Source organism: Cryptomeria japonica, chromosome 7 (genome assembly GCF_030272615.1).
Source record: "Cryptomeria japonica chromosome 7, Sugi_1.0, whole genome shotgun sequence".
Taxonomy (NCBI): domain Eukaryota; kingdom Viridiplantae; phylum Streptophyta; class Pinopsida; order Cupressales; family Cupressaceae; genus Cryptomeria; species Cryptomeria japonica.
The window spans coordinates 281,134,255-281,161,120 of record NC_081411.1 but is presented as its reverse complement, the minus strand read 5'-3'; the positions used below and the strand labels follow the sequence as shown (position 1 = coordinate 281,161,120).

Genomic DNA, 26,866 nt, shown 5'->3' with positions numbered 1-26,866 from the left:
CATGAACAGGACAAACAAGAATATGTGGTGTTGGATGAGATTCCTGAAAATGAAATGCCACAGATACCTGATGCTCAACAACAACAGATTGTCCCACAAACTCTTGCAAGTGTTAGACGTTCTATGAGGACAAGTAGACCCCCTGAAAGATTTTCTTCTTCTTTGTATTCTATTTTATTAACGGATTCTGGTGAACCAGAAGAATATGAAGAAGCAATGCAGGTGGATGTCAGACAACAGTGGTAGCTAGGCATGAAAGAGGAGATGGACTCCTTGATGAAAAATAAGACTTGGGACTTAGTCCCTTTACCTGCAGAAAAAAGAGCCTTGCCTAACAAATGGGTTTATCGGCTGAAGGAGGAGGAAGGAGGTCAGAAAAGATATAAGGCCAAACTTGTGGTAAAAGGTTTTGCACAAAAAAAGGGTATAGATTATGATGAAATATTTTCTCCAGTTGTAAAAATGACTTCAATTAGAACTGTACTTAGTCTTGTGGCTGCAGATTATTTACATCTTGAACAATTAGATGTCAAAACAGCTTTTCTCCATGGAGATTTGGAGGAGGAAATTTACATGTTGCAACCACAGGGATATGAGGTCAAAGGTAAGGAGAACTTGGTGTGCAGGTTGAAGAAAAGTCTGTATGGCCTAAAGCAAGCACCCCGACAATGGTATTTAAAATTTGATAGTTTCATGGCTGAACACGGTTATCATAGATGTCATTCTGATCATTGTGTATATTTTAAGAGATTTGATAATGGCAGTTATATTATCCTGTTGCTTTATGTTGATGACATGCTTGTTGCTGGGTCTAACATGCAACATACAAATAATCTTAAACAGAAATTAGCCAGGTCATTTTCTATGAAGGATTTGGGTGCAGCTAAGCAAATTCTCAGTATGAGGATTACATGGGACAGGAAAAATAGAACCTTGACTTTGTCCCAAAGTGAGTATGTAAAGAAGGTGTTGAAAAGATTTAACATGCAGGATGCAAAAGCAGTTAGTACACCATCTTAAGTGAAATTAACTAAGGAGAAGTGCCCAAAGGCACAGGAAGAGGTTAATAAAATGTCTAACATCCCGTATTCATCAGTTGTTGGCAGTTTGATGTATGTAATGGTATGCACAAGGTCAGATATTGCACATGCAGTGGGAATTGTGAGCAGGTTTATGAGTAATCCGGGTATGGAACATTGGAATGTTGTGAAATGGATTCTTCGGTATTTGAAAGGAACTACTACGAAGGCATTATGTTTCAAAGGATCTAATGTTGCTCTAAGTAGATTTGTTGACTCTGATCTGGCGGGTGATATTGATTCACGAAGGAGTACTACAGGGTATGTTTTTACTATAGGGGGAACTGCAGTTAGCTGGATTTCTAGGCTGCAAAAGGTTGTTGCACTTTCAACCACTGAAGCTGAGTATGTTGCTGCTACAGAAGCCAGCAAAGAGATGATTTGGTTGCAATGTTTTCTGAAGGAATTGGGTCAAACACAAGAGGATAGCCCATTGTATACTGATAGCCATAGTGTCATTCATCTTGCGAAGAACTCTGTTTTTCATTCAAGGACAAAGCACATTCAGCTCAGGTACCACTTCATCCGGACTATTTTGGAGGAGGGTCAGTTACGGCTTGAGAAGATTCACACAAGTGAGAATCCTGCCGATATGTTCACAAAGGCAGTTCCACAGGAGAAGCTGATTTCTTCATCAGTTTCTATTGGTCTTCTTGATTGATAATTGTGGAATTTATACCAATCAAGTTCTAGTGTTTTATTCAGCGGATCTTGCATGTATAGTGGTGTCGTGTAGTATCAGTCTCCAAGTGGGAGATTGTTCGGTGTGGAGCTTGATCAATCTCCAAGTTGGAGATTGTTGAAATGTGGCGACTGATTAGCAAAGTATTGTACACTCAGCACGTATCCTCGCCGTTTTTTTCGTTGATGAAAACCGACATTGTAATAAAACCCAAAAAGGTTGACTTTGTTTGTTGCCCTAAAAACGCATGTTATAAGCGACTGGGATGCTTAAGGCATTGTAAGGTTGATGTACTGTTTTTGCTAGATAATAAGAAAGATTGGACGATTGTGTATGGTGGACGTAACCCATTCTGAGTGAACCACGTTAAATCTCTATGTTATATGTATCCAATTTTATTTCTTTATCTTTTGTATTTAAATTTGCATATAATTGTTAGTTCATATTTGTTTCGGATCTGCTTGAAACCCTAACACAAATATTTAAAGGAATTTAGAAAACTGTAAAACAATGCACTCATTAAAAATTACCTGTTTTCCAATATTCTTTCTTTCTAGTAACTCTAAAACCTTCTTCCTTCTCTCCTCCCTAACCAGACTGTTGTCGTACACTCGCATTGTTTCCTTTATCTCTTCCTTCCCTTTGGTATGAAGCTTATCATGTGTTTTCTTGCCATATTTTATGTGCGCTCGTTCATTGACACGTTTTTTTTTGGCATATTATACCGTACACTCATTTGGTATTCAATATTAGACTCCCTCTTTTTCAAGTACATCTGCACTTTCTTCATATGATCCGCGTTGCATTCTCCACTACCACGTGATTCACGTTTGCACCGTACACCCCCCAATAATGGAAGCTAATGCACCCTGGCTCTATGCATATTAGGCCTCCCCAGATCCCAAAACTTACAACCTCCATTGTAGGAACAATGACGGAAGAGACAAAAGTAGTGCAACCTGTCATTAATATGTTCTTTTTTGTAATCGGGTTGTTGCTGCGCACAGGCAACAAAGACAAAGCGTCACGTTCAATTTTGCACTAATCAAACATTATAAAGATAATACAAAATATAATGACTAATAGTGGACCTCCTTGTTACTCACCCCTCCTCCTTGTTCTTGTTCCTGAGCGCTAACAGAACTACCTTGCCCTTCAATCTCCTGCCCTATGCTCACCTCGTGCTTGCTACAAACATCCCTTTTTTCACTCTCACCGAGTGGAGCATCAGTATAATCGTCCTCGTCTACATTGCCAATGGCCTCATGCAGAGCCACTATCATAATGCTATTAAATAAAATAGCACACATCATCGATGCTTTTTATGGCCATACATATATCTACATTTCCACTTATAAGTCCCAACTACCAGCAACCATGCCATGCAATGATGGAAAAAAATTATAATACAATGATGATAAATAATTACCAGTGTGGTTGTGTAGTCACTCAGAAGCCGACTTGACAATGGGTTCAAAATTGGAGACCCGACTCGTGACTCATTCAGATTTGAATCCCCAACTAGTCCTTGACCTGAAAGCCCATCTCCTGACTCTATCAAATTTGAATCCTCAACTAGTCCTGGATGTGAAAGCCCAACTCTTGAATCTTTCAGATATGAATCCCCAACTAGTCCTGCATCTGAAAGCCCAACTCTCTCCTGGGTATACAAATTGGATCTTCAATCACAAGCATTAAATAGTGACAAAACCAAGGAATACTACGTGTTGTATAATCCATTAAATCTACTTAGCTTACAGGCAAGTCGATGTCACGTGTCACTTGGAAGCGAACGTGGCCAACTCCCAAGAGATCATCTGCCTTTAGCTCCAATAAGCCATAATCAAGATCAATAGTTTTCTTCAACCTTTTTCTCAACACACTTGACATGATTGAACTAAAAAAACAAAAAAGATGCAATTGATATTTTTCACACTATCAATAACACCACACATTCACCACAAATGACACAGTCAACACATGACCGGTTATTCGCACATTGCAATATAGAGTCAACATGTCATTGTGTTATGTACAACCCAGCTAATGGACGTGTCTATTCTAGCTCCATAACGACAATACGGATTGACTAACACGCATGTTAGTCACGCATTTTACACCATCGATTTTGCAATTAATGGTTGTGATTGACTAACTTATCGCTAAAACGTACGAAAGGTCCATTTTGGAGCTAGAATAGACGCAATCGCATCTATTATGGCTCCAAAACGGACCTTTCATACCAACAACATGCATCAACATACATGTCTGAGAATAAATATATATAAGCAAATACATGTGGCAAGCACCTAATAGCTACATGAAAGAGAAAGTCATGTAAAATGTTTTGTTTCAAATTGAGCTTCTTTTATGTGGTCTTGACTTCATTTACATGTTATGGTTTGCATTTTGTGTTTAAAATCATTATAGTTTGCCTTTTGATGCAAACGGACTCCTCAAAATCAAGTTGTTGACTGGTTGATGCAACCATTCTTTGACTGTGTGTGACCTGCTCTTATTTAGGAGTTGATCTGTTGTTTGTTGTCAATTAGGAGTTGATTTGTTATTTGTTTGTAATCTCTGTAGGAGTTAATTTAGATGTGATTGATCTGTCATGGACTGTTGTTACTTTGCAGTCTTCGTAGGAACTGATAAGGGTTTTAGACTATTGTTACGTGGCAATAAATTGTAGGAGTTGATTAGGCGCTTTTGTGGAATAAAGAGGAATTTTGTTAACGAGGAGAGTAGAGGTTTTCTTTTTTTGATGTAATGATCAGCTGAGAATAATGGAAATAGAGCATAATATTTCCATAGTTTCTTTTGTCTTTGTTTTATTGTCTTTTTCCTTTGTATTGCAAAGGACATGTTTGTTGAATTGCAGGGTCAGAGGATCATTTGCATCATCTTTTGTGTGTGTGTGTGTGTGTGTGTGTGTGTGTGTGTGTGTGTGTGTGTGTGTGTGTGTGTGTGTGTGTGTGTGTGTGTGTGTGTGTGTGTGTGTGTGTATTGCTTCATATTCACAACCTTTCAACAAATCAAACAACAAAAATGTGTTTGGTTGGAGCAACAAAACAGTGGACACTTCAAAACCATTCTAATTTTTTCTACAAACAAGAAAAAGAACGAGCATTTCATCTTTAACAACTCTGCTCACTATGGAAAACTAACACATATAATTATGGAAATATACATACCTTTAAAATCTTCTAGATCTTCTTCACCCAGCCAACCCACAAACAACGAATCATGGTATCCTAACACGACCATGCTGCAAAATGATTAATAATTTTCACAGACAGAAGACAAAATGACGGGATATAAAAAAAATTGTCATCTTGTCTTAGGGTTTCAAATTACCGCAGCCGCCTAAGCCTCCACCCAAATCATTGTCTTCGACACCTCCCAACGACTCCCCTCACAACCACCTTTGTGATACAAAAATGATTAAAAAATTTGCAATGGAAAACATAGGGTTGAGGAAGGAATTATAAAACTATCGTGTTATCTGTTAGGGTTTGAATTTACCAATGCCGCCATACCCCTACACAACAATCTTCAAACTTCCCACCCACCTGTGCGCTACGATACCTCCTCCCTGCACATGAAAAAACTCGCATGTTAACAGGGGATAACAATATACCTGTACAACTCGCGTTATGCATACAATGCATACCTATAACTCCAATGGAAGGGCAACTCCCTCACTGAGTGATTCAACCAGGGACATTCAACCACAACAATCTCAATGGATTTTTTCGAATTATTTCCCCTCCTTTGCGAGAAGAGTTCAGCATGCAGCTCCCGTACGAAATTATATCCAAAAATTTCGAAATCGAGTTTTCATTCAAAAAAATTTTTAAAAAAAAATTGAAAACTGTGCACATAACACGTGACCGGCGATGTTAGTCATCTCGTGGAGGCCAAAAATGTTAACTGCGTGGACGCCAAAATGTTAACCGTGTGTAAGCATTGATGTTAGCCGCATCGCCTGATGTAACCATCCCATCACCGCGACATCGGCCGGCAAAATGTTAACCGCGAGCAAGCTTTTCCGTCAAACATAAAAAGGCAACATCATCCACGTCATCGTGCCCACAAATACCTCCATGTCATCTGTGGGTCCCAGGAACATTGGTCTCATGACATTTCGTACTTGAATGGTATGCCTTCGGCATCATGTAGGGGCATGCTGTTTTGGAGCCAGGATAGCTACAGCCTGCATCGGTGAGCAACGGTCTTGTCATAGGCCTTTAGCAATGATTAATTGAACAAATGTACAGTTTACAACATCTTCCTGCTACATGTATGCTTTCATTGATTTATTTTAGAATTCCATATCATTTTCAGAAACTTAGAATAGGTGTTAAACACTCAAAAAATATGGTTAGTGATGAAGAATAAAGAAGACACATCAGCCCACTGATGCTATAGCCCACTGATGCTATAGCCCACTCCTGGGAAGAAGAGATTATAGGTATGAAGTGGACTTTACCTTCAAACCCAGCCGAATCCTATTTTCTGTTATATACTATCCTCCCCCAATTTCGGGGACCGCAGGATGTGTTTTTTTGGTATGGAGGTACTTTTGGGTCAGTTTTTAGGGGACACCAAAGGATGGCTGTTAGAAAATACGAAATTAATTTAAAATCTAGAGAAATTTCAAACAGTCAAATCATAACATTTATAAAGCATTCATCATAGACACTGCAGTAGCTTAATACATAACATTTGACTTGAATTGAAATTTCACATAAGAATTGACAAACAAATTTAACAAAAATGAAATGCTTTCATTGTCAATGAGCATACTTATTATACAAGAATTATAAGAAAATGCACTAAGGCTCCAAGTTTCAACTATAAAATGACAAAAACATATAAAACATATAGCTGTCCCTAACCAATAGATGCAACTGGCAGGTCTATATCATCGGGGCTCAAGTAGAGGCTTTCTCAAGTAATGGAACCAAAGTCCCCAAGTCAACGAGTCCTCAAAATGTTTCGGGGACAAGGACAAGGGTACCAAGGCAGGTGACATGGTGACATGTACCCGTGGAGCACTGGTTATATGTGAAGCATAAAACCGTTATAAATTGCATTTATAAATCCAATAAAATTACAGAACTAAAGGTGAAAATATGAAATTTTAGTTGGCACTAATCCATATATTTGTAAGGGAGGCAAGCTCAAGTGAAATTGATATGAACTTGTGGTAAATTTTGAACACATAATGAACCTAGGGATTTGAAAATCATAATATATCCAAATATCTTTCATTATTTCCTTGATATTCAGGTTTTCCAACGAATCTTTCTGTCGTTATCTTGTGTAATGCTAATGCTGTTTTGTATAGACAGATGATGGGAAACAATATATGATCAACTCATTAAACTGGGTACCAACTTTGTTGATGGCCTTGTCTTTAAGTTCATAAGTTTTTCAAACGTCACAGGAAGACAGCTTGGGGTGTTCATAAGAAATACTCTTAGTGGGGGTGAGACCACTTTGGATGGGTACATAATCTATATGACTGAGTTAAAGTATGAGATGCTAGCCCTTAGGAGCTCAAAAGCTGGCTTTGCAAATGACCTTTCATAGGATCCAGCTAAATACTCAAGCATGCAGCAGTCCATGATTGCCATTTCTCCTGCTTAGACATTATGCAAGCATGTTGTAACTGTAGAACAGGAGGTGGCTTGTTTATGCATGTTCTTGTATGAGTTTGGGCTTTCATAAGATCAACGTTTCATGTAGTGATGGAATGTGGTAACCATAATGCCATCCATACAGATGGATCAATGTTTATCCAGTTAACCACATTGAAGTTTTGACTCATTTTGTCAGAAGTGATGCTTTCTATTAATGGCCTATATATATGCCATAATAAAATGGTGAATCAATATAGCTTCACTCTCATTTAAGTCTATATAGTTTACTAGCTACAGCCTCCAACTAGCATGGATTTGGATATTGCTGCAACACTTCTCTAAAGGGAATCAAGTTGATATTGCAAGATGTAACTTTAAAATGGTAAGCTCTAATCAGCCATTGTTTGAGTTGCTTGCACTAATGAAAAATAATTGTCAAGACTCAAATTCAAACAAATATTTTACCTCTAAAACATCAATTACTCGGTGACATCATGCAATCAATAATCTACGTCCATGTTTGCATGACTACAGACTGCTTAAAACTAAAAGTAGACATGCTCAAATTACGATAGTTTGCTTAAGTTCATTATGCTTCCAATGATGGAGATAATGTGCAGTCAGATATATTCAAGATACGTGATTTCACATCTTGATAATGTACCCCACAGACTTGAATTAATGCCTTAAAAGTAAAAACTATGGAAAACATGAACAAATGTAATGGTCTTGACTCGGTAAATGAATGTTGCACATAATGTTCAACAGCCATAACAAAGTTGCAAAAAACACTGCAATGTGCCTGGTATTTTAATTGGTCCAGTTCCAGTTTCCATCATTTTGTTAACAGTTACACAGCTACCACAAATGCCTGTCTGCTAGTTTTCTTCTGCAGATACTAATTTCAATACTAATAGACTCAACGTTTACACAGGAACAAGAAGAAGAACAAAAATAAACATTTAGCAATGGCGATTTTCCCATTATAGGTTACAATGAATCTGCCCATATTGAAGGCTATAACTTGGATTCATAAATTGTTACATCTCAGCTCGCCCCTAAGAAAATTAAAGACTTTAAATATCGAAAGTTATAAGCTAGTTATATTTTCCTTAGGAGTACAAAAAAAAAAGTATTGCCTTTGGAGAAGAGTGCCATTGACACTGGACATTATGTTCAACATGTACAAGCAGTCATTGCTGAAAAAATGAGTGAACCTTGCTTTCCATGACAGCGAAACACCTTCTCAGTAGCACCACCTACTAAAGGAATGCATATTTACATTCCTCACATATGGAAAAAGGAATGGTTGCCTAAACTTGTCTAATCTATCATCTGTGGCTTACTCACTCTTTAGAAGCCCTCTTGAAAGAGATCCATTTCTATAATGGTGTTCTTAGGAATTCCCCTGGTACAAGTAAAATGTTTCCAGCTACCCTTTGAAGATAAGACAAGTCAGCGCTTCTGCACACTGTTCAGTGTTCACCCTCACAAAGAAGCTTGTCGCCATGCCTGGTAATTGTAGCTGAATCAAAAAGAATTTCAATGATTACCAAAAACTACTTCTGCAAAGGAATACCTAGAGGGCAAAGACCATGAAGATGGGAATATAATTTCATAATTGTTTTGAATTACACTAAATGTTGTACATAGAGAGGTTCCATTAAAAGCTGGAGCTGTTTTAAGGCTATGAGAAAAGCTATTCATCAAGAAAACTATTTTTGAGCAGTATAATATTACTCTTCATGAAAGATCTAAACTTTAAAAACATGGACAGCTTCCTTAAGTTCAGGATAAGCCTACGCAGAAAGCATAATTCAACTCACACTTCCAGCACCTTCATTCTTTTCAACTCCTCTCATTTTGTCAACTATAAGGCGACTTTTCTCTTCAATATGACGCCTTTTCTCTTCAAGCTTGGTGCTTACTTTCTTTCCAAGGTCTAACATCTTTGCACGCTTCAAACCCTTCTTTGACTTCCCATCCATGGAAGAAAGTGATCTTTCGTTGTCAAGGGGAGAATAGAAGATATCAGTCTGTACTTCTGAGACTTCCTTATCTTGTAAGTCATCTTTATCTAATAGTGGGAATAGTAGACTAGTACTTTCATTATGAAACGAAGATTTTGTAGCAGAAGGGTGAGATGATATTTTGTCAGGATACCTCAGTTGTTCCTTAGTATGTGCACCTGGTACAAGCTGAAATGGCATACTAGATCCATTCTTTGGATTATTTACATTGTCCTTTGAAGGATTATCTGTGTCAGACTTACGATCATCCAATGATAAATGTCCATCATCCTTTGCCCTCAAAGAATCATACCATTGCTTGAAGGTAGCATCATCACTAGACTCCTGCCGAATCCATGGTACAGGAGCAAGTCTCTGTGGAACCCAGTCATCTTTTTCTGCTTGCATCCATGGAATACATATATTTTCACAGTTTGGAAGTACTAAAGTTTCACAGATAGCTGCCTGCAAAGAAAACATTCCAAAACAATAAAAAATTGAACTGCTAGAGCTTTGGAATAAAACAATCAATACTTCGAATGAATATTAAAAAGCCAGGACAGAATGGCTACATGTTGATATTACACAGAATTCAATATTTGGTTAAATATTGAAAGTGAAACAATAATAAATGTACTACACAATCTACCAAGTGCTACCATAATGAAAATAAAGGTCACAAGAAGTATAGTTCCTCCTTAACAGTCATCTGTTTACTTTCTTAAGAAAAAGAAAAATCTTAACGTGTTCTTTGATTTTATCCCAATATAACAGAAATTGTCAGAGGAAAGATGGACAAGCTACTTGGTGTCGCAATGTAAATTGGTACATGGAAAGATGCACAGTTTCCCATAGTCATGGCCAGATTAAAAATGTCCCAATTTTGAGATCTTACATTAAAGGAAAATAAAGAGTGCTCAGTATGAAGAACAATATCTATCGAGTAGTATAACAGAACTTCTGCAATATAAAGTGAGCTATCTATAATAAATATTTGGCATGCATAATCTACACTGGCATTTTGTTTAATAGCTGCTATTTATCCAAAATGGATCAGTTAAGCTAGTGAAATAAGCAAACTTAGTCAATAACATGATCTCATGAAGATTCTCCATTGTACTAGATGCAATGCTTCTTTTACCAAGAAAAAAAGTACAAAGAGTTGCAGAAGATCAGATTGCTAGAGAAAAACAGACACTGACATGTTCTACCTCCAAGTGAACCAAGAGCGCACTCAGAATCCAGATTTCATAATGGGGCCAATTATATCAACCCCAATTAAAACTGTTGCTTATCCTACTATGGGTACAGAATTCAAGAAAATTGCTTTACCAACATACCTGGACTCCATACCCACAGCAGGACCTGCAACAGTTTCAATTGGGGTTGATATGATTGGCCCCATCATGAAATCTGGCTTCGAAGTGCGCACTTGGCTTGCTTGGAGGTAGAACACCTCTGTCTTGGTTTTTCTCTAGCAATCCGACCTTCTGCAACTCTTTGGTTTTTTTTCTTGCTAAAGAAGCATTGCATCTAGTACAATGGAGAATCTTCATGAACAAGATATTTAAATACTTCATAATTTGCCGAAAAAAAAAAATCTCACAAGTTCATAATTCAATGACTTGTCAAATGTCAATACTCAATAAAAATTCCAATCCATATTCAATAATTTCATATTACTCTTCATCAAAATCATCAAAGTCAACATTTGGTTCAATTTTATTTGAACCACAATGAGTCAATCTAAAGAGATTTTGGCAAGTTGTGCAACAATAACATCTTAGCAAGCACACTCAAAAGGTAGATCCCAATTCCCCATTACCACCTCATTGAAATCAAGTTTCTTATGTGACAAGTGATTCCATTAACTAGTGGGAGTTTGGGAGTGGAGACCGCAATAGGGTTGAGGGACAGGGAGTGGAGACCCCAATGGGGTTCAAGGGCAACACCCATCATGGCGGTGTGGGAGCAATGCCCCTAGCACGTTCTCTATCCCCCCAATACCAAGCACAAATTAAACCATTTGAAACCACACAAACCTTCATAGGTCATGCCATTTTCATAAATGTATCACTTGGTACCTCTTGTTTCTAAAAATGTTTTTAAATTTTTTTATTTATTTTGTTTTTTCTTTGGGCAGCCCTCAGGTCCCCCCATGTTCCTTGTGGGTCCTGTAGGAAAAATTAGATATTTGACACTTCTTGTTTATGAAAATGTTTTTTAAAAATAATTTTTTTTTTTGTTCTTTCTTTGGGCCACCCTAGATTCCCCTCAAGTTAGCTCGAGTTTGCCTAGGATCTTGCCCAAGCAGCCCAAGTGTCCTAATCTAAGGAATTTGTAAGAAACCCAGGGTGCCCAAACAAGACCCTAGGCAAACCCAATGGCGAACTGGTCATGGAGTCGGCCCTAGGCAAACCCAAACAAGTACCAAGGGGGTTCCAAGAGAACCCAATAAAATAGATCAAAGACAATTTTTCCCACAATTAAAAATGTCAAATATAGAACAAACGATAGAGCCTACGGAGTTTGAAAAAAGATAAAGCTAAAATTCATTAATTATGGTTACTACCGACTATTGGGATCCTCTCCAACATCTTATAAAGTTGTACCACATATTTATAACTTATAAACTTATAACTACCTCAAAAACAAGTCATTGGAAACCTATGTTACCGGTTCGGGTTTGGGTTCCTTGATTTAGTTTGCAAGTTCGGTCAAAAATTCCATGCAGGTGGGATTTGTTTTGGAATCGTCAATATAAAAATCATAAATATATACATATTTGTAGCAGTAATTAAGTTCAAAATATGCTTCCATATTAATAGTCAAATATTAATCAAACTAGAATATCATGTATATATTAAACTTAAAAGTTATAAAATAATAATGTCAAGTGTCAACAATCAGTCATCATTGATCAAATATCATATGGGTCATTAGAAATATCATCATCACCATCCATATTAGATGACTATCTTCATATAGGTCATTTGACTTAGGTTTACTTGACATGACAATCATTTTTAAATACGAGCTCTATAGATTGTAGTTTCAGTAGGCTATGAATGACATTTCATAGATAAAAACTTGATGACTATCATATCCATGGCTCTTCATTGAACACTATGATACATAGGATACTCTTCATAGAACACTATAATCTCTCTTTTGATACCACTATCATTTGAAGTTTACTATTAGTCTCATGATGGCTTCCATCTTTGTTTGGTGTTGTATCACAAGGTCTTTATGCATATCAAGACTCCTTTTTGAGTCTATAGGACCTTGAAGTGTGTCAAGATTAGGGGACTCATTCTGAGGCTCATGGAGCTTTGCAGGGGCTCTGTGAGCCGTTTTGGACCTTCAGACGACAGTTCCTACTTTTTAGAGAGGTTCCTATTTTTTAGGGTGAATCCATACTTTTTAGGAAGAACTGTCAGTTGTGTTAATTTTAGTGATCAGATTAGATAGATAGAAAATTCACACAAAATTCACAGCGTATACCCTGGGAAAACCTTCCTCTTGAAGGTGGAAAACCCAGCTATTAATCTCATGAAATGTATTTACAAATGCTTCACACTTTGAAGCTAAGTGATGATACAAACTCAGTAAGAAATCCGAACTTTTATGCTAATGAATCTGTCCTCTATATTAGTCGATCTGCTGAAGGAGGCTTCCACACAAATAATGATCAATATGATGCAAAGAATGAATCCGATCTGCTTCAGAATAAACTTGATCTTCAATAGAGAAAACATGATCTACTTGTTGTGTAAATGATGCGAACTGCACAAGATAATGATGTATTAATTTGATGCCTTGGAAGTGAAAGGGGAACCAAAATATATGCCCATGCATTGGAGATGCCAATCAACACGTCTCCTTCAAGAGTCGGCTCCTTATAACAATCATGTCTCTTCATTCATATTTAATTAACATGTCTTTAGTTAGGGATTTATTACATCTTAATAAACACGTCTTATAATCCAAGGGTAGCGGATTACACATAATCGGCACACTAACATAATAGAAGCAAATCGATGTAACTAAATTTTCTAAGGCCGAAAGGCCAATCAGGCAATTTAGTTGACTATGTCGGCCCTGAAGGATACCGGCCAATGCTATTACATTAACAGTCCCTCTTAGCTAGGGAGGAATCCTTCTCAATATCAGAGTCACATAGTGGCATCCACCATGGCTACTCCCAGAGGGTGGGTCGATCATGGCTACTCCCATGTATGGAAAAGCAAATGAACACAAGTGCCCATCACGGAATCACTCAACGTGATGGTGTCATCACATCATCACTTTCACCATAGCTACTCCCAGAGGGTGAATAAACACAAGTGTTAAGTCATGGAATTTCTCCCATGACATCCACCATACCTACTCACAGAGTGTGGATCCACCATGCCTACTCGCAAAGGGTGGGACAAGGGCTTACACCTCAAACTTCTTTCTCACAGAGAAGAATGCATTAGCAAGGGCTTGCACCTCAAACTTCTCTCACAGAGAAGAATGCACTATAATACATATCAAGTAATCACTGATGATGAGACTCCCTCTCAGCAAGGGCTTCATTCTCCACAACTCCAAGCTTGTCTTGAAAATGCACAAAATTCACTTTGGAAAGAGGCTTGGTGAGAATGCCAGTCGTCTGCTCCTCGGTACAAATATATCTCAACTGAACAGCATTCCTCTGTACCATATCTCTGATATAGTGGTACTGAATCTCAACATGCTTTGTTCTATCATGGAACACTGGATTGACTAAAAGCTTCACACAGCTTTGGTTATCACAATGAATGGTAGTAGGCTCCAATGATTGTCCAAGCAATCATGCAAGGAGCTTCTGAAGCCACACTGCTTCGTGAGTTGCCACACATGCTGCAATGTATTTTGCCTTTGCTGTGCTTAGTGCCACTGAAGACTACTTCCTGCTACACCACGAAATCATAGCAAATCCCAAACTGAAACAACAACCACAAGTGCTCTTCCAATCAGTAACACTCCCTGCCCAATCAGAGTTAGAATAGCCTTCTAAATTCAGGTCCACACTAGAAGAGTATTTCAAGCCATATCCAATTGTGCCACACAAGTATCTCAAGATATGCTTGGCTGCAACTAGATGTATCTGTCTCGGTTCACACATGAACTGACTCAATGCACTCACTGCAACTAGATGTATCTATTTCAGATCAGCATCAATCTTGCAGAATCCCAAACACACTAAGTATCTGTCAATTCTTTCATACCAAGCACGAGGCGCCTGTTTAAGGCCATATAGGGCTTTCTTCAATTTGCACACATTAGACTCTTTCCCATGAATCACGAACCCCTCAGGTTGCTCGATGTAGACCTCTTCCTCAATCACACCATTCAGAAAAGTTGTCTTCACATCCATCTAATGTAACTTCCATCCCTTAGCTGCTGCAATGGCAATGATGGTCCTGATGGAAGTGTAGCGAGCAACAGGAGCAAATGTTTCTTCATAGTCTATTCCCTCTTTCTGAGAGAAACCACGAGCCACAAATCTAGCCTTGTACTTTTCAATGCTTCCATCAGCTGCATGCTTAATCTTGTACAGCCACTTGGAAGATACAACGGACTTCCCCTCGAGTCTAGGAACAATATCCCACACATCATTCTTGATAATGGATTGATACTCTTCATCCATTGCATCTTTCCATACTTGTTGTTTTGAGGTTTCATCAACACTGGAAAGTTCAGACTCAATAAGATTACACATCAATGCAACATAGCTAGAGAATCTCTGTGGTCTTTTACTTTCTCTAAATGTGCCTCTAGGAGCTGCAAACTGTTCTACCTCTTGCATAGTGTTTCTTGCCCAAAGAGGTCTCTTTCGAGTCACAACAATATCTCTAGACCCATCAGTACGATCCAAAGGTTCAATTGGATCATCATTCACATCAGGGTCTGTAGACTCCCCCTGAATCTCAAGAGCATGATCAACATCCATGTCTTGAGGAGTCTCATGATTTTCATCATCTATCTCCATGCATGAACCCTTTGATTTTCTAAATGCAACATCTTCCTCAAATGTGACATCCCTACTTACTTCTATTTGATTCTGACCAGGAATGTAAATACGTGTTGATGTGTTTTTTGTACACGACCAAACACAGAATAAAATACCTAAAAAGGTACCTTATCCTCTCTTGAGCAAAGTTCCTGACTGCTGAAGATCTCGCCGAAGGATCAGTCAGAGAAACTCCAAGGTTCTGTTATGTAGGATCTCTACGTGTGGATAAGCTCTTTGTGGTATGATGTGATTTTTGCTGGAATCACAAGGGGACTTACACTTGACGACCTAAACATCTGATTTGTTGGAATCACGGGATTTCACTAGCCTAGATTTTTTGAAAAAAGGAAAAAGGATGAAGGCGAGGAAAGGATCTAATTCTCATACTAAGAAAGTAGGAGCAATGAATGACCTTTGATGAAATTCTAACTAAATCTTGTTTTGACATCCCAGGACCATCTCCACAAGGTTAGTGCGATCTTCGAAGGAAAACTTTATGATGTTCAAATCATCGCTACAGGCATAGACACCATCAAGCTGATGCATATCAGTCAAGAAGCAACAATTGAAGTTAAGCTTAAGCTGAATGATTCCAATTGACTACACAAGGCAAGTCTGCAATCAACAAACTGCTAGTAGTATGGATATACGAATTTCACCATCAATCAAACACATTTCTTCCACTCATCTAATAACATGAAATCAAATCTGAGAAGTATAGAGACCATGCAAATTTTTGAATCGACCCATAGATTTCACCATTTCTTCAATGAAGTTTTACAAGTCTTTTACAACAACATCTTGGCAACAATCTTTACCTTCTCTTTCTATTCTACTCTAATTGCTATTCTATCAACTGACTATTCACTATTTCTAAGTATTCACCTTCTAACTACTGACTAACTATTAGCCTTTACAAATGAGGAGCCACGGCTTATATAGTACCCTCAATACAATTCGATGGCTCAGATCAACTTGAGATCAATGGCCGAGATTTTACAATGAAAACCCTAATTAGGGTTTGTTACAACAAACTCAATTCTGGCCAATGAAATAATTGCATTATTTGGACACGTCTTCTCTAGAATATTCGACCAATGGATAGCCGAGGTAGGTACATTGAAGTTTGTGTCATCTTTGATGAGTCAGGTACATTAAACGTGGCCACGCTGAGGTGGATCAACCCAACATGGAGGAGTGATGACTGGGACGCCACCTTGCGTAACACTCGAAACTTGGCTGATGTTCAATTTGATGATGTTGCGAAGCTAGCTTTAATTAACTCTTCTGAAACTATCTGCTTCTTCAACGAACCCTTGCTTTATCTTCCTTTGTCTTTGATGTGCAGGATGGATGATGTACCTTGGACAGGAAGATGTCATCCTTGATGATGCTAGACCGAAAAGGTCGTCCCTGTTGATGCTGGACTGGAGAAGGTCGTCCTTGTCTTGGCCTAGTCTTGTGGAGGTCGTCCTTGATCTGGCCTAGTCTTCTTTCATCTGCAAGACAAACCATAAGATGATTAAGGACACATAATATATTTATTCTAACATAGCATTTTACACCTTAAACCATCAACAAGACGACATCAAAATGAAGCTTGCTCAAGGTTCTCCCCAGGGACAAGCCCTATAAGAATATCGCCCTGGACCCTCTGGAAGGGTCAGGAGTGAAATTTGCATTCCTGGCCAACTTAGACCTCTTTTCAACATTACCTCACAACCAGCCCCTCGCCTGGCCCAAACAAGGTGAAAAATAGTAGTTTCAAAAGATTTCGCCCTGGACCTCTGGAAGGGTCAGGAGCGAATTTTCCTTCCTTGGCTTTATTTTGCACTTCCTTTACCTCAATTCACCCTACAAGGCTTAAATAACCTCCCTCTAGTCTTTTCATGCCTTACGAATCAAAATCTTGTCTTGACACAAAGGGGAAATAGTGATTTTGAAGAATTTAGCTATGGACCCTTTGGAAGGGTCAGGAGCGAAATTCACTTTCTGCTTGCCTATTCACACTAAATTTCACTTTCTTCACTTCACTCCATCTGGACTCCCTCATATTGAATCCACTTCTCAACTTGGCAACATTGGTTTGATCTTCACAAGGTCCAAAAAGGAGAATTTGCTCAAAAAACTAGCCAGGGACAGGACCTATCCAGAATTTCGCTCTAGACCCTTTGGAAGGGTCAGGAGCGAAATTCTCATTCTAGCTCAAAATTCACACTTTTGATGGTCAAACATCTTTCCAAGGCATGAACATACCAATTTATCCTACATCACGCCAACACCTAGCCAAAACAAAGAAGAAAATAAGAGCTACAAGGATTTTTGCTCTGGACCCTTTGGAAGGGTCAGGAGCGAAAATCATGATTTGACCTTGATTCTTGCTAAAGGAAAAATGAGTGTTTTCAAGAATTTCACTCTGGACCCTCTGGAAGGATCAAGAGCAAAATTCATCTTCTTGACTAAAATCCTTCATCTTTCAATCTTGACAAGGCTAGAACATTCAAAAAATACCTTCAAACATGCCTTAGGAACTAGAAATTTGGCCTTGATAAGTGAGAATTTGAGGTCTTCAAGGATTTTCGCTCTGGACCCTTTGGAAGGGTCAGGAGCGAAATCCCTATTCTTGGTCAAGATCCTGACTTCATTTTCACATTTCTTCATTCAAACAAGCGCTTTTACCTTCATTCAAGCCTGGGAATGCGTTAGTTCTAGTTTTTGGTCAAAGTAGAATGTCTTATGGAGAATTTCGCTTTGGACCCTTTGGAAGGGTCAGGAGCAAAATTTGACATTTTGGACTCTCCGTTAGGATCATTTTATGGAATATATACTTTAAGTTATATTCCATATATACTTTCAGGATGTTTGAGAGTGGTTTCGGACCTCCATGAGTTATATTGCAAAATCTAGTTTTTGGAGGATTCTTCAGTTTTCCAGACTTAGTCAAATTTCAGGATCAGGACATTCCAAACTTAGCCAAATTTCAAGATCAGGACATTCCAAACTTAGCCAAATTTCAGGGCATTTGAAGATCAGGATGACATTCCAAACTTCATCACTCACCAACTCGACCTAACTCAGACCTTCAAGGATGATACTCACTCACCAAGCAAGACACAATTAGCAACAAGAGAAAAACCAGGCCCTAAGGAAGATTCTCAAAGAAACCCTAATTTTGGGGCCCCAAAGACTCACCTCGGCTCAAGAAGAGCTTGCCATCCAATGATCCCCTCAACAATACTCATCCTGCAAAGGCTAACAGACAAAACCCTAAAAGACCTAAAAAACAAACCCCAGAAAGCGAAAAAGTAGGGGTCCCCATTTGCAATGGGGTGATGTGTGAATACGTCACAACAATACGGTAGGCTTTGGAGGTTTCACTGTAGCCCACAAATATCCCTCTCTTGCCAGAAGGTTCCAACTTGGTCCTCTTGTCCTTGGGAATATGAACATACACAGGACAACCAAAGATTTTCAAGTGATTGATATTAGGCTTAACCCCTGAAAAGGCTTCTTCAGGAGTCATATCTTGCAATATTCTATGAGGACATCTATTCTGAACATACACTGTTGTTCTAGAAGCTTCTACCCATGGAAAAGTCTACAGGTCTTGATCATGAATCATAGCTTTTGCAGCTTCAACAATAGATCTGTTCTTTCTTTCTGCAACCCCATTTTGTTGAGGGTTGTAAGGGACACAGAACTCCCTCTTGATCCCTGCCTCAATACAGAAATCACGAAAGCTACCCGAGGTGTACTCACCTCCATTATAAGACCTTAAAGCTTTAATTCTCTTTCCAGATAAATTTTCTACTTGAGCTTTAAACTCTTTAAACCTACCTAGGACTTCATCAGACTCTTTAGACCTTAAGAAATAAATCCAAGTCTTCCTACAGTAGTCATCTATGAAAGTTACAAATACAAACATCCACTAAGGGACGAAATCGACATTGCACCACATAAATCTGAATGTACAAGATCTAGAATTTCTTTAGACCTACTTTCACTGGTATGAAAAGGACTCTTAATATTTTTACCCATAGCACAACCTTTACGAGTACCATCTTGTACATGATTAAGTTTAGGAATACCTTTTACCATCTTCTCTAATGATGGAAGAGCCCTAAAATGAAGATGCCCAAGTCTTTTGTGCCAAAGTTCGTTGGAACTGGAAGAATCATGAAGAAGAGCTTAGACTGGAAGAGTGGAGAGCTTATACAAACTCTCATGACGATTTCCGATCACACGAGCAATCTTGATGCTGGAGTTCTTTGGCCATGCTAGAACTCTTCCTTCTGAAAATGCAATTTGATAGCCCTTATCCTCCAAGGCTGAAATAGAAACAAGGTTTCTCTTGATCCCCGGCACAAACAAAACATCACTTAGGTGTAGTGAGACTCCAGATTCTAGGTTTAGAGATGTAGCACCAAATCCTCTTACTGAATAGAGTGCATCATCTCCAATGATCACTTGAATATTAGACGACTCCACCAAATCTGAAAGGTGCTCTCGATAGCCGGTGATATGTCTAGAGGCTCCACTATCAATCAACCAAGTATCACTGTCCGTAGGAACATTGCTTGATAATGCTGATATGAAAAGAAAACCATTTGAGTTATCTTATGCCTCCTAAGATGAAACTTCATTGATGTTTGCCCCTTGATGCTTAGGTCTTGTCAAACAATCCTTTGCATAGTGACCAAACTTGTCACATTTAAAACAGTGGATGCAAGAGAGATCTTTCTTCTTCTTCTTTGATTCAAGTGCGGAATCTAATCTTTGATCTCTATTCCTTTTGAAGTTGCCCTTCTTCCAATTCTTTCATTTCTTGGTAGATTGAGTGGCAAGAACATGAGTATCTTCATTTTGGGAACTTTTGATAATTCCCCTAGCCGCCAATCTTGACGTTTCTTGAATGCAATCCACACAAAGTCTATCAAACTTAGCTAATTTGGATCTTCCACTTATGCTTTGGATAAATGGCTCCCATGAATGACGAAGGCCATTCAAAGCTAGCATGACAAGGTCTTTATCAATCACTTGATCTCCAATTGCGCTTAGTTGATCTCTCAATTCTGAAATTTTCATGAAGAATGACATAACCGATTCTCCTTTTGCCATCTTTACATGGTGGAGTTGTTGCCTCAAGGCAAGAGCCCTACTTACTTAAAGTGGATCAGATTTATATATAGGTAATTTTAAATTATAATATAATAATTATGCACAGTAGTTGTAACTGAAGATCACACAATGTTCTGTATAATATTGCAAGTCGCTGATGTATGCACAAAATATCGACTATTGTAAGTACAGTAATATTGACTGCTCCTGTTTTCACCATGATACCGACTACACTTGTTATCATAACAATTTTGTATATTCAGCATCAAATGGAATAGGGTCGAGATATATATACACTCTCGGTGGTCCACATAGAGTCACGGCTCTATGTGGAATCGACATGATTCCACATATAGTCACGGCTCTATGTGGAATCGACATGATTCCACATAGAGTCATGACTCCTATGTGGAGGAACGACCATTGGTAACCGATGGTAAACATACACAATGTTTAAACAATTAGTAATCGGTATAATTAGTGATCGATAATATGACTTAACAAACAACTTTTAATCATCTCTTGACAATTGATATACAACATAAACAATGCTATGTATAATCCGATCGTCATATAAATGATTATAGAGCAAATCAACCATCATATAATATCGTGATCTGTGATCAAAATATGTAAATACAATGAAGTACAATCAAGGGTAAGAATTATCCGATCGTTGCTACATAGTTTTTCAACACTCCCTCTTAGCTAGGGAGGAATTCTTCTATCTTAATACATTATATCACCACATTAAGAACACAATAGCTTCATCTATTGTGTGAGAGAAAGATATCACCTCATTGTGATATCAAGAGTTATGGCATATCCACAGATATCATGTCACATGATGTCCACGATAACTCTTTTATTGTAATATCCACCATTATGGCTTGTCCACAGATATCATGTCTCATGATATCCACCATCATGGTATATCTAATGATATTACTTCATGGCATGTCCACGTATTTCACATCACATGAAATCCACCATGAGTATCTCTTTATGTAATATCCACCATTATGGCATATCCATAGATATTACTGCAGAGATATAAACCATTATGGCATGTCCATAGATATCACGTCCCATGATATCCATCATAATGGTATGATCAATCAATATCATAAGATTGTCACTTTACGATAATGATCAAATATACAAGTGTTTATCATTGAGAGATCGTCACCTCACAATGATATCCACCATGGCTCATCCAAAGGGTGAACACACAAGTATAAGAAGGCCATCACGGATTCTCTCACATGATGTTGTCATGGAGTCACACGCATGACATTAATCATGAACCATATCAGATTAATAAGTTGCATTAAGAGTTTACACTTTAAACATCTTTGCTCAAATAGAAGAATACATTAGTATAACATATAAATAAATCAATGATGCTGAGACTCAATCTTAGCTAGGGTTTCATTCTTTACCATACTGTTGTGACGTTTTCACACATCGCCCCATTTAAATGGGGACCCCCTCTTTTTACTTTTGTTTTGCCTGTTCTTCTCTCTGCTTTTAGGGTTTTGAGTGAGTGAGTGAGTTGTCTACGCTAGGGCTAAGCCTTAGGGGTTTCTTTTGGATATTTTTCAAGCTGAGTCCAGTCAAATTTTGAAAGTTATTAAGCGTCCTTCCGAGGGTTGATTATTGAAGTAAGATAAGTCTGTCAAGAAGTCAGATATGTCTCAGGTTAGGTCTAGTCAGGTTTTTTTGGGGGTAAAATTCAAATTTTGTCTAAGTGTTAGCATTTTGAAGATGAGATTGTATATTCTTGCCTAGGTAAATTTTGATCAAATTTCGGAGGCAAGATGATGCTTGAAACAGCAAAAGTGCTCCTGTCCCTCTCCAAGGGACCAGGGCGAATTTCATTCTAAGTGCAATTTCTTATTTTGCAAGGGCTTGCTAACTGATTCCTAACCTTGATGATGACCTAACTCTGCCTTGTGAAATGATTGGAGACCTAAATTTTGAATATTTTAGCCAGAAAGGACAAAAGTGCTCCCATCCCTCTCCAAGGGACCAGAGCACAAATATTATTTTATGCATATTTGTCACTGACTTATCTATTTTGTTTTGTGCAGGGTCTTCCGGAATGATAATTGGACATGACTTGATACTTTTGAAGATTTTGAAGGCATAAAAATGGCGAATTTTGAAGGTTAAAGGAAAAAGTGCTCCCGTCCCTCTCCAAGGGACCAAGGCAAAGTGCTCTCGTCCCTCACTGAAGGACAAAGGCGAAATGGCTTATTTGAGCCATTCTTGGCCTTGTTTGGTTAAATTGAGACATCAAAGGCATGGTGAAGGATGAAACGAACATGATAGAGCATCCAAACTTGATTGAAAACAATGAAATGATGAAGTTTTTGCCTAGAAGGTCAAAAGTGTTCCCGTCCCTCACTGAAGGACCAGAGCACTTTTCTTTATATGCACAATTTTAGACCTCTTTTGGACATTAAATTTTATTCATGGTGTGAAGTAAGATGAAATCTTCTCTAGCAAAGGAATTTCGAGGTGAAAAGTGAGACAATTTGGCTTAGAGGGCAAAAAGTGCTCCCGTCCCTCACTGAAGGACCGGAGCACTGAATTTCAAATTCACACTATCTTTGCAAGGTTAAGGTGATTTTATGATTTGATGAGGTTAAGGGAGGCATGTTTTGTCCATTGAATATAATTTAAGTGGTTCACAAAGGAGTAAATCAACCCAAATGACAAAAAGTGCTCCCGTCCCTCACTGAAGGACCATGCCACTTTTTCAAGTTTCTCTTCTTTGTTTGGTTTTTATGGCAAGACTTGACTTGGATGGGAAGGACGAAGGATGTTTTATTCCTTGGACGCGATTGAACTTTTAAAAGAACAAAGAAATACACCAAGATGCAAAAAGTGCTCCCGTCCCTCTCCAAGGGACCAAAGCGATTTTACAAAAAGTGCTCCCATCCCTCTCCAAGGGACCAGAGCGATTTTCCAAAAGGTGTGAATTTCCTACAAGGTCAAGGCAAGTTTGTGATTGAAATGAATGGAAGAGGACATGATTAGCCCATTGAAGATAATTTGGGAAGCTAGCAATGGACAGATAAGCTTGAAATTGAAAAAGTGCTCCCGTCCCTCACCAAGGGACTAAGGCGAAGTGCTCCCGTCCCTCACTGAAGGACCAGAGCACTTAACATGTTATCTCGCCTTTTTCACCAATTTTGGACAAATTGAGGCCAAGGCGCAAGTTTGAAAAAGTGTTCAAAATGCCTTGAAGTGGAATTGAGATGCGAGAGTTGCAAATTTTGACGACAACTTGCAAAAGTGCTCCCGTCCCTCATCAAGGGACCAGGGCGCTTTTTTCAAACATGACCATTTACCTTGCATTTTGAAAGGATATTTTTATTACCAAGGCTCAAGATGGAGTGAAATGTGATATTCTACGCCTTGAGGGTAAATTGAAGATTAATGTGATCAAGAATTCATGCAATGGACTCAAAAGTGCTCCCGTCCCTCACTGAAGGACCAGAGCACTTTTTATGAAAACAACAAATTCCCTCCGAGATTATGCTAAGGCAAAGTTGTGTGAGATGGTAAGGATCCTTTAAAGCATGGTGAACGAAGGTTTGACTTCAAAAAATTGAGAATCCTAGCCTAAAAATGAAAAAGTGCTCCTGTCCCTCTCCAAGGGACCAGAGCGCTTAATATTGGCATTCTTTATTTTTTGCCATATCCCAACGTTGACATCCTCCAAATCGCATGAAATGCCAAAATCATCAACTTCGAAATATTTGAAAAAAAAAATTAAATTAAATTGGCATTTAATAAATTAATTTTTAGCCTCAAAAAATCGAATTTCTATTATAAAGGCATTTAAAATTAATTTTTATTAAATTAAGATTGAAAATGGGGCGCTTGAGGTATCATGTTTTATTATTTTATTAGGTCGGCCTCTTGTTTTTGCAAATTTATTTATTTTTTGGCCTTTTTTGCCAAGTCGGCCTATGGAGAGATGAAGTGGTGAGCGCCCTATATAGTAGGGGGGTGTTTTGAGCAATTTTAATCATTCATTCATTATTTCAAGTGCGATTTGAGGAGAAAGGAAGGAGGTGCGAAAGCTAGCCTATTTGGAGCGAATTATCTTAAGTGTTGAAGACTAAAGGTGGTGGAATTGATGCTTGAGAAGATTAAAGGAGGCGCATTTTGCTAAAGGAAGGACTTTGATCTATATTTCGCCTAGCCAAAATTCACACTATTTTTGCATCATTTTTTAGAATTAATTCTCAAGTGGAGGTATGGCGAGATCATCCTAGTCCCAATGTTGAGATTTTGAATTTTGAACTTCAAGTTTTTGAAAATTACATGGTTAATTAGGAAATGATAACTCAAGATTTATCATGAAGTTTCCTAATTAAAATCTTAAATCTTTCTTTTGAATCCTAATTTCTACACTTCAAGACATATTATTAATTGTGAAATGTTGTGTAGGTATCAAGATGGCGACTCCCAAGCTCGAAAGATCTACAAGTCGGAAGGCTCTCCTCAAGGAAAATCAAGCCAAATCAAGGACGGTCTCCTCCAAGAAGATCAAGCAAGGATAAGGGCGACCTCCTCCAGTCTAGCATCGACAAGGATGGCTTTCTTCGATCAAACATCAACAAGGGTGACCTCTTCCAATCCAGCATTCCAAGACGAGGTACATCAACATCCTGCAAATCAGAGACAAAAGAAGTTAGAGCAAGGGTTCGTTGAAGAAGCAGATAGTTCCAGATGAATTAATTAAAGATAGCTTCTCAACAACATCAAATTGAATATCAACCAAGCTACAAGTGTCAGACGAGGTGGCATCCTAGTCATCACTCCTCCAGTCGGATTGGTCCACCTCAACAATGTCCAGATTCAATGTACCTAACTCATAGAAGGTAGCACAAACTTCAATGTACCTACCCCAGCTATCCATTGGTCGAATTTTCTAGAGAGAACATGTGTCCAAACAATACAATTATTTCATTGGTCAAGCATTAAATGTTATGTAATGGTTGTAACAAACCCTAATTAGGGTTTTCACTATTGAATCTTGGCCATTGATCTCAAATTGATCTTAGCCATCGAATTGTATTGTGGGCACTATATAAGCCCCGACTCTTCATTTTGTAAAGGATATAGATAGAAAATAGTTCGAAGCAGTTAGAAGACAGATAGAGAGTAGTTAGAAGGTGATTAGCTAGTTGATAGAATAGCAATTAGAGTAGAGTAGAGAGAGAAGGCAAAGATTGTTGCCAAGATGTTGTAAAAGACTTGTAACTTCATTGAAGAAATGGTGAAATTTATGGGTCGAATTGACAATTTGCATGGTCTCTATACTTCTCGTATTTGATTACATGTTATTAGATGAGTGGAAGAAATGTGCTTGATAGATGGTGGAATTCGTATATCCATACTACTAGCAGTTTGTTGATTGCAGACTTGCCTTGTGTGGTCAACTGGAATCATTCAGCTTAAGCTTAACTTCAATTGTCGCTTCTTCATTGATATGCATCAACCTGATGGTGTCTATGCCTGCAGTGATGATTTGAACATCATAAAGCTTTCCTTTGAAGATCGCACTAACCTTGTGGAAATGGTCCTGTGATGTCAAAACAAGACTTAGTTAGAATTTCATCAAAGATCAATCATTGCTCCTACATTCTTAGTGTTAGGATTAGATCCTTTCCTCGCCCTCATCTTTTTTCCTTTTTTCAAATCAAAGCTAGTAAGAGCCTGTGTTCCAGCAATATTCAAAGCAGATCAGACGTTCAATCATCAAATGTAAGTCCCCTTGTGATTCCAGCAAATCACATCATACCACAGAGAGCTTATCCACACGTAGAGATCCTACATACAAGAACCTTGAAGTCATCCCGATTGATCCTTTTCGCGACATCTTCAGCATTCGGAGGCTTTATTCAAGAGAGGATAAGGTACCCTTGGGTATTTTATTCTGTGTTTGATAGTGTACAAAATACACGTCAACACATACCAAACTTACCTCGAAAGTACACGCACTTTATACTGAGAAGAGGTTTGGTGAGAATGTCCATTGTCTGCTCATTAGTACTAATGTATCTTAACTGAATAGCATACCTTTCCACATGCCTTGACCTTTCATGAAATACAAGGTTGGAGTTTGCATCACTCTTGGTGTATTTGAAGCTTGTCAAGTATTCATCTATTCAGAATTATCATGACCTAGGAGTTAGTATAAAGACCTTCAGTCTATATCCATTGGATTTCATCTCATGAATCATAATTCTCTGATTAATTGC

At 38.3% G+C, this 26,866-nt stretch overlaps 1 protein-coding gene across 2 annotated transcripts in view; it reads right to left on the bottom strand.

Annotated features, from left to right (window-relative positions):
- Nucleotides 1–8,364: 8,364 nt before the first annotated feature.
- LOC131856321 (uncharacterized) overlaps nucleotides 8,365–26,866 on the bottom strand; it is a 38,395-nt gene continuing 19,893 nt past the window's right edge. The window contains exons 1-3 of one of the 2 annotated variants that reach the window (XM_059207953.1): nucleotides 10,759–10,942; nucleotides 9,247–9,883; nucleotides 8,365–8,934 (exon numbers count right to left, since the gene is read on the bottom strand). In XM_059207953.1, the coding sequence (XP_059063936.1) occupies nucleotides 8,885–8,934; nucleotides 9,247–9,826 (630 nt within the window). In that variant the 5' untranslated portion in view covers nucleotides 9,827–9,883; nucleotides 10,759–10,942 and the 3' untranslated portion in view covers nucleotides 8,365–8,884. Of the gene's footprint in view, nucleotides 8,935–9,246; nucleotides 9,884–10,758; nucleotides 10,943–26,866 lie in introns of those variants that run through there. The other variant, XM_059207954.1, reaches the window with a different exon arrangement.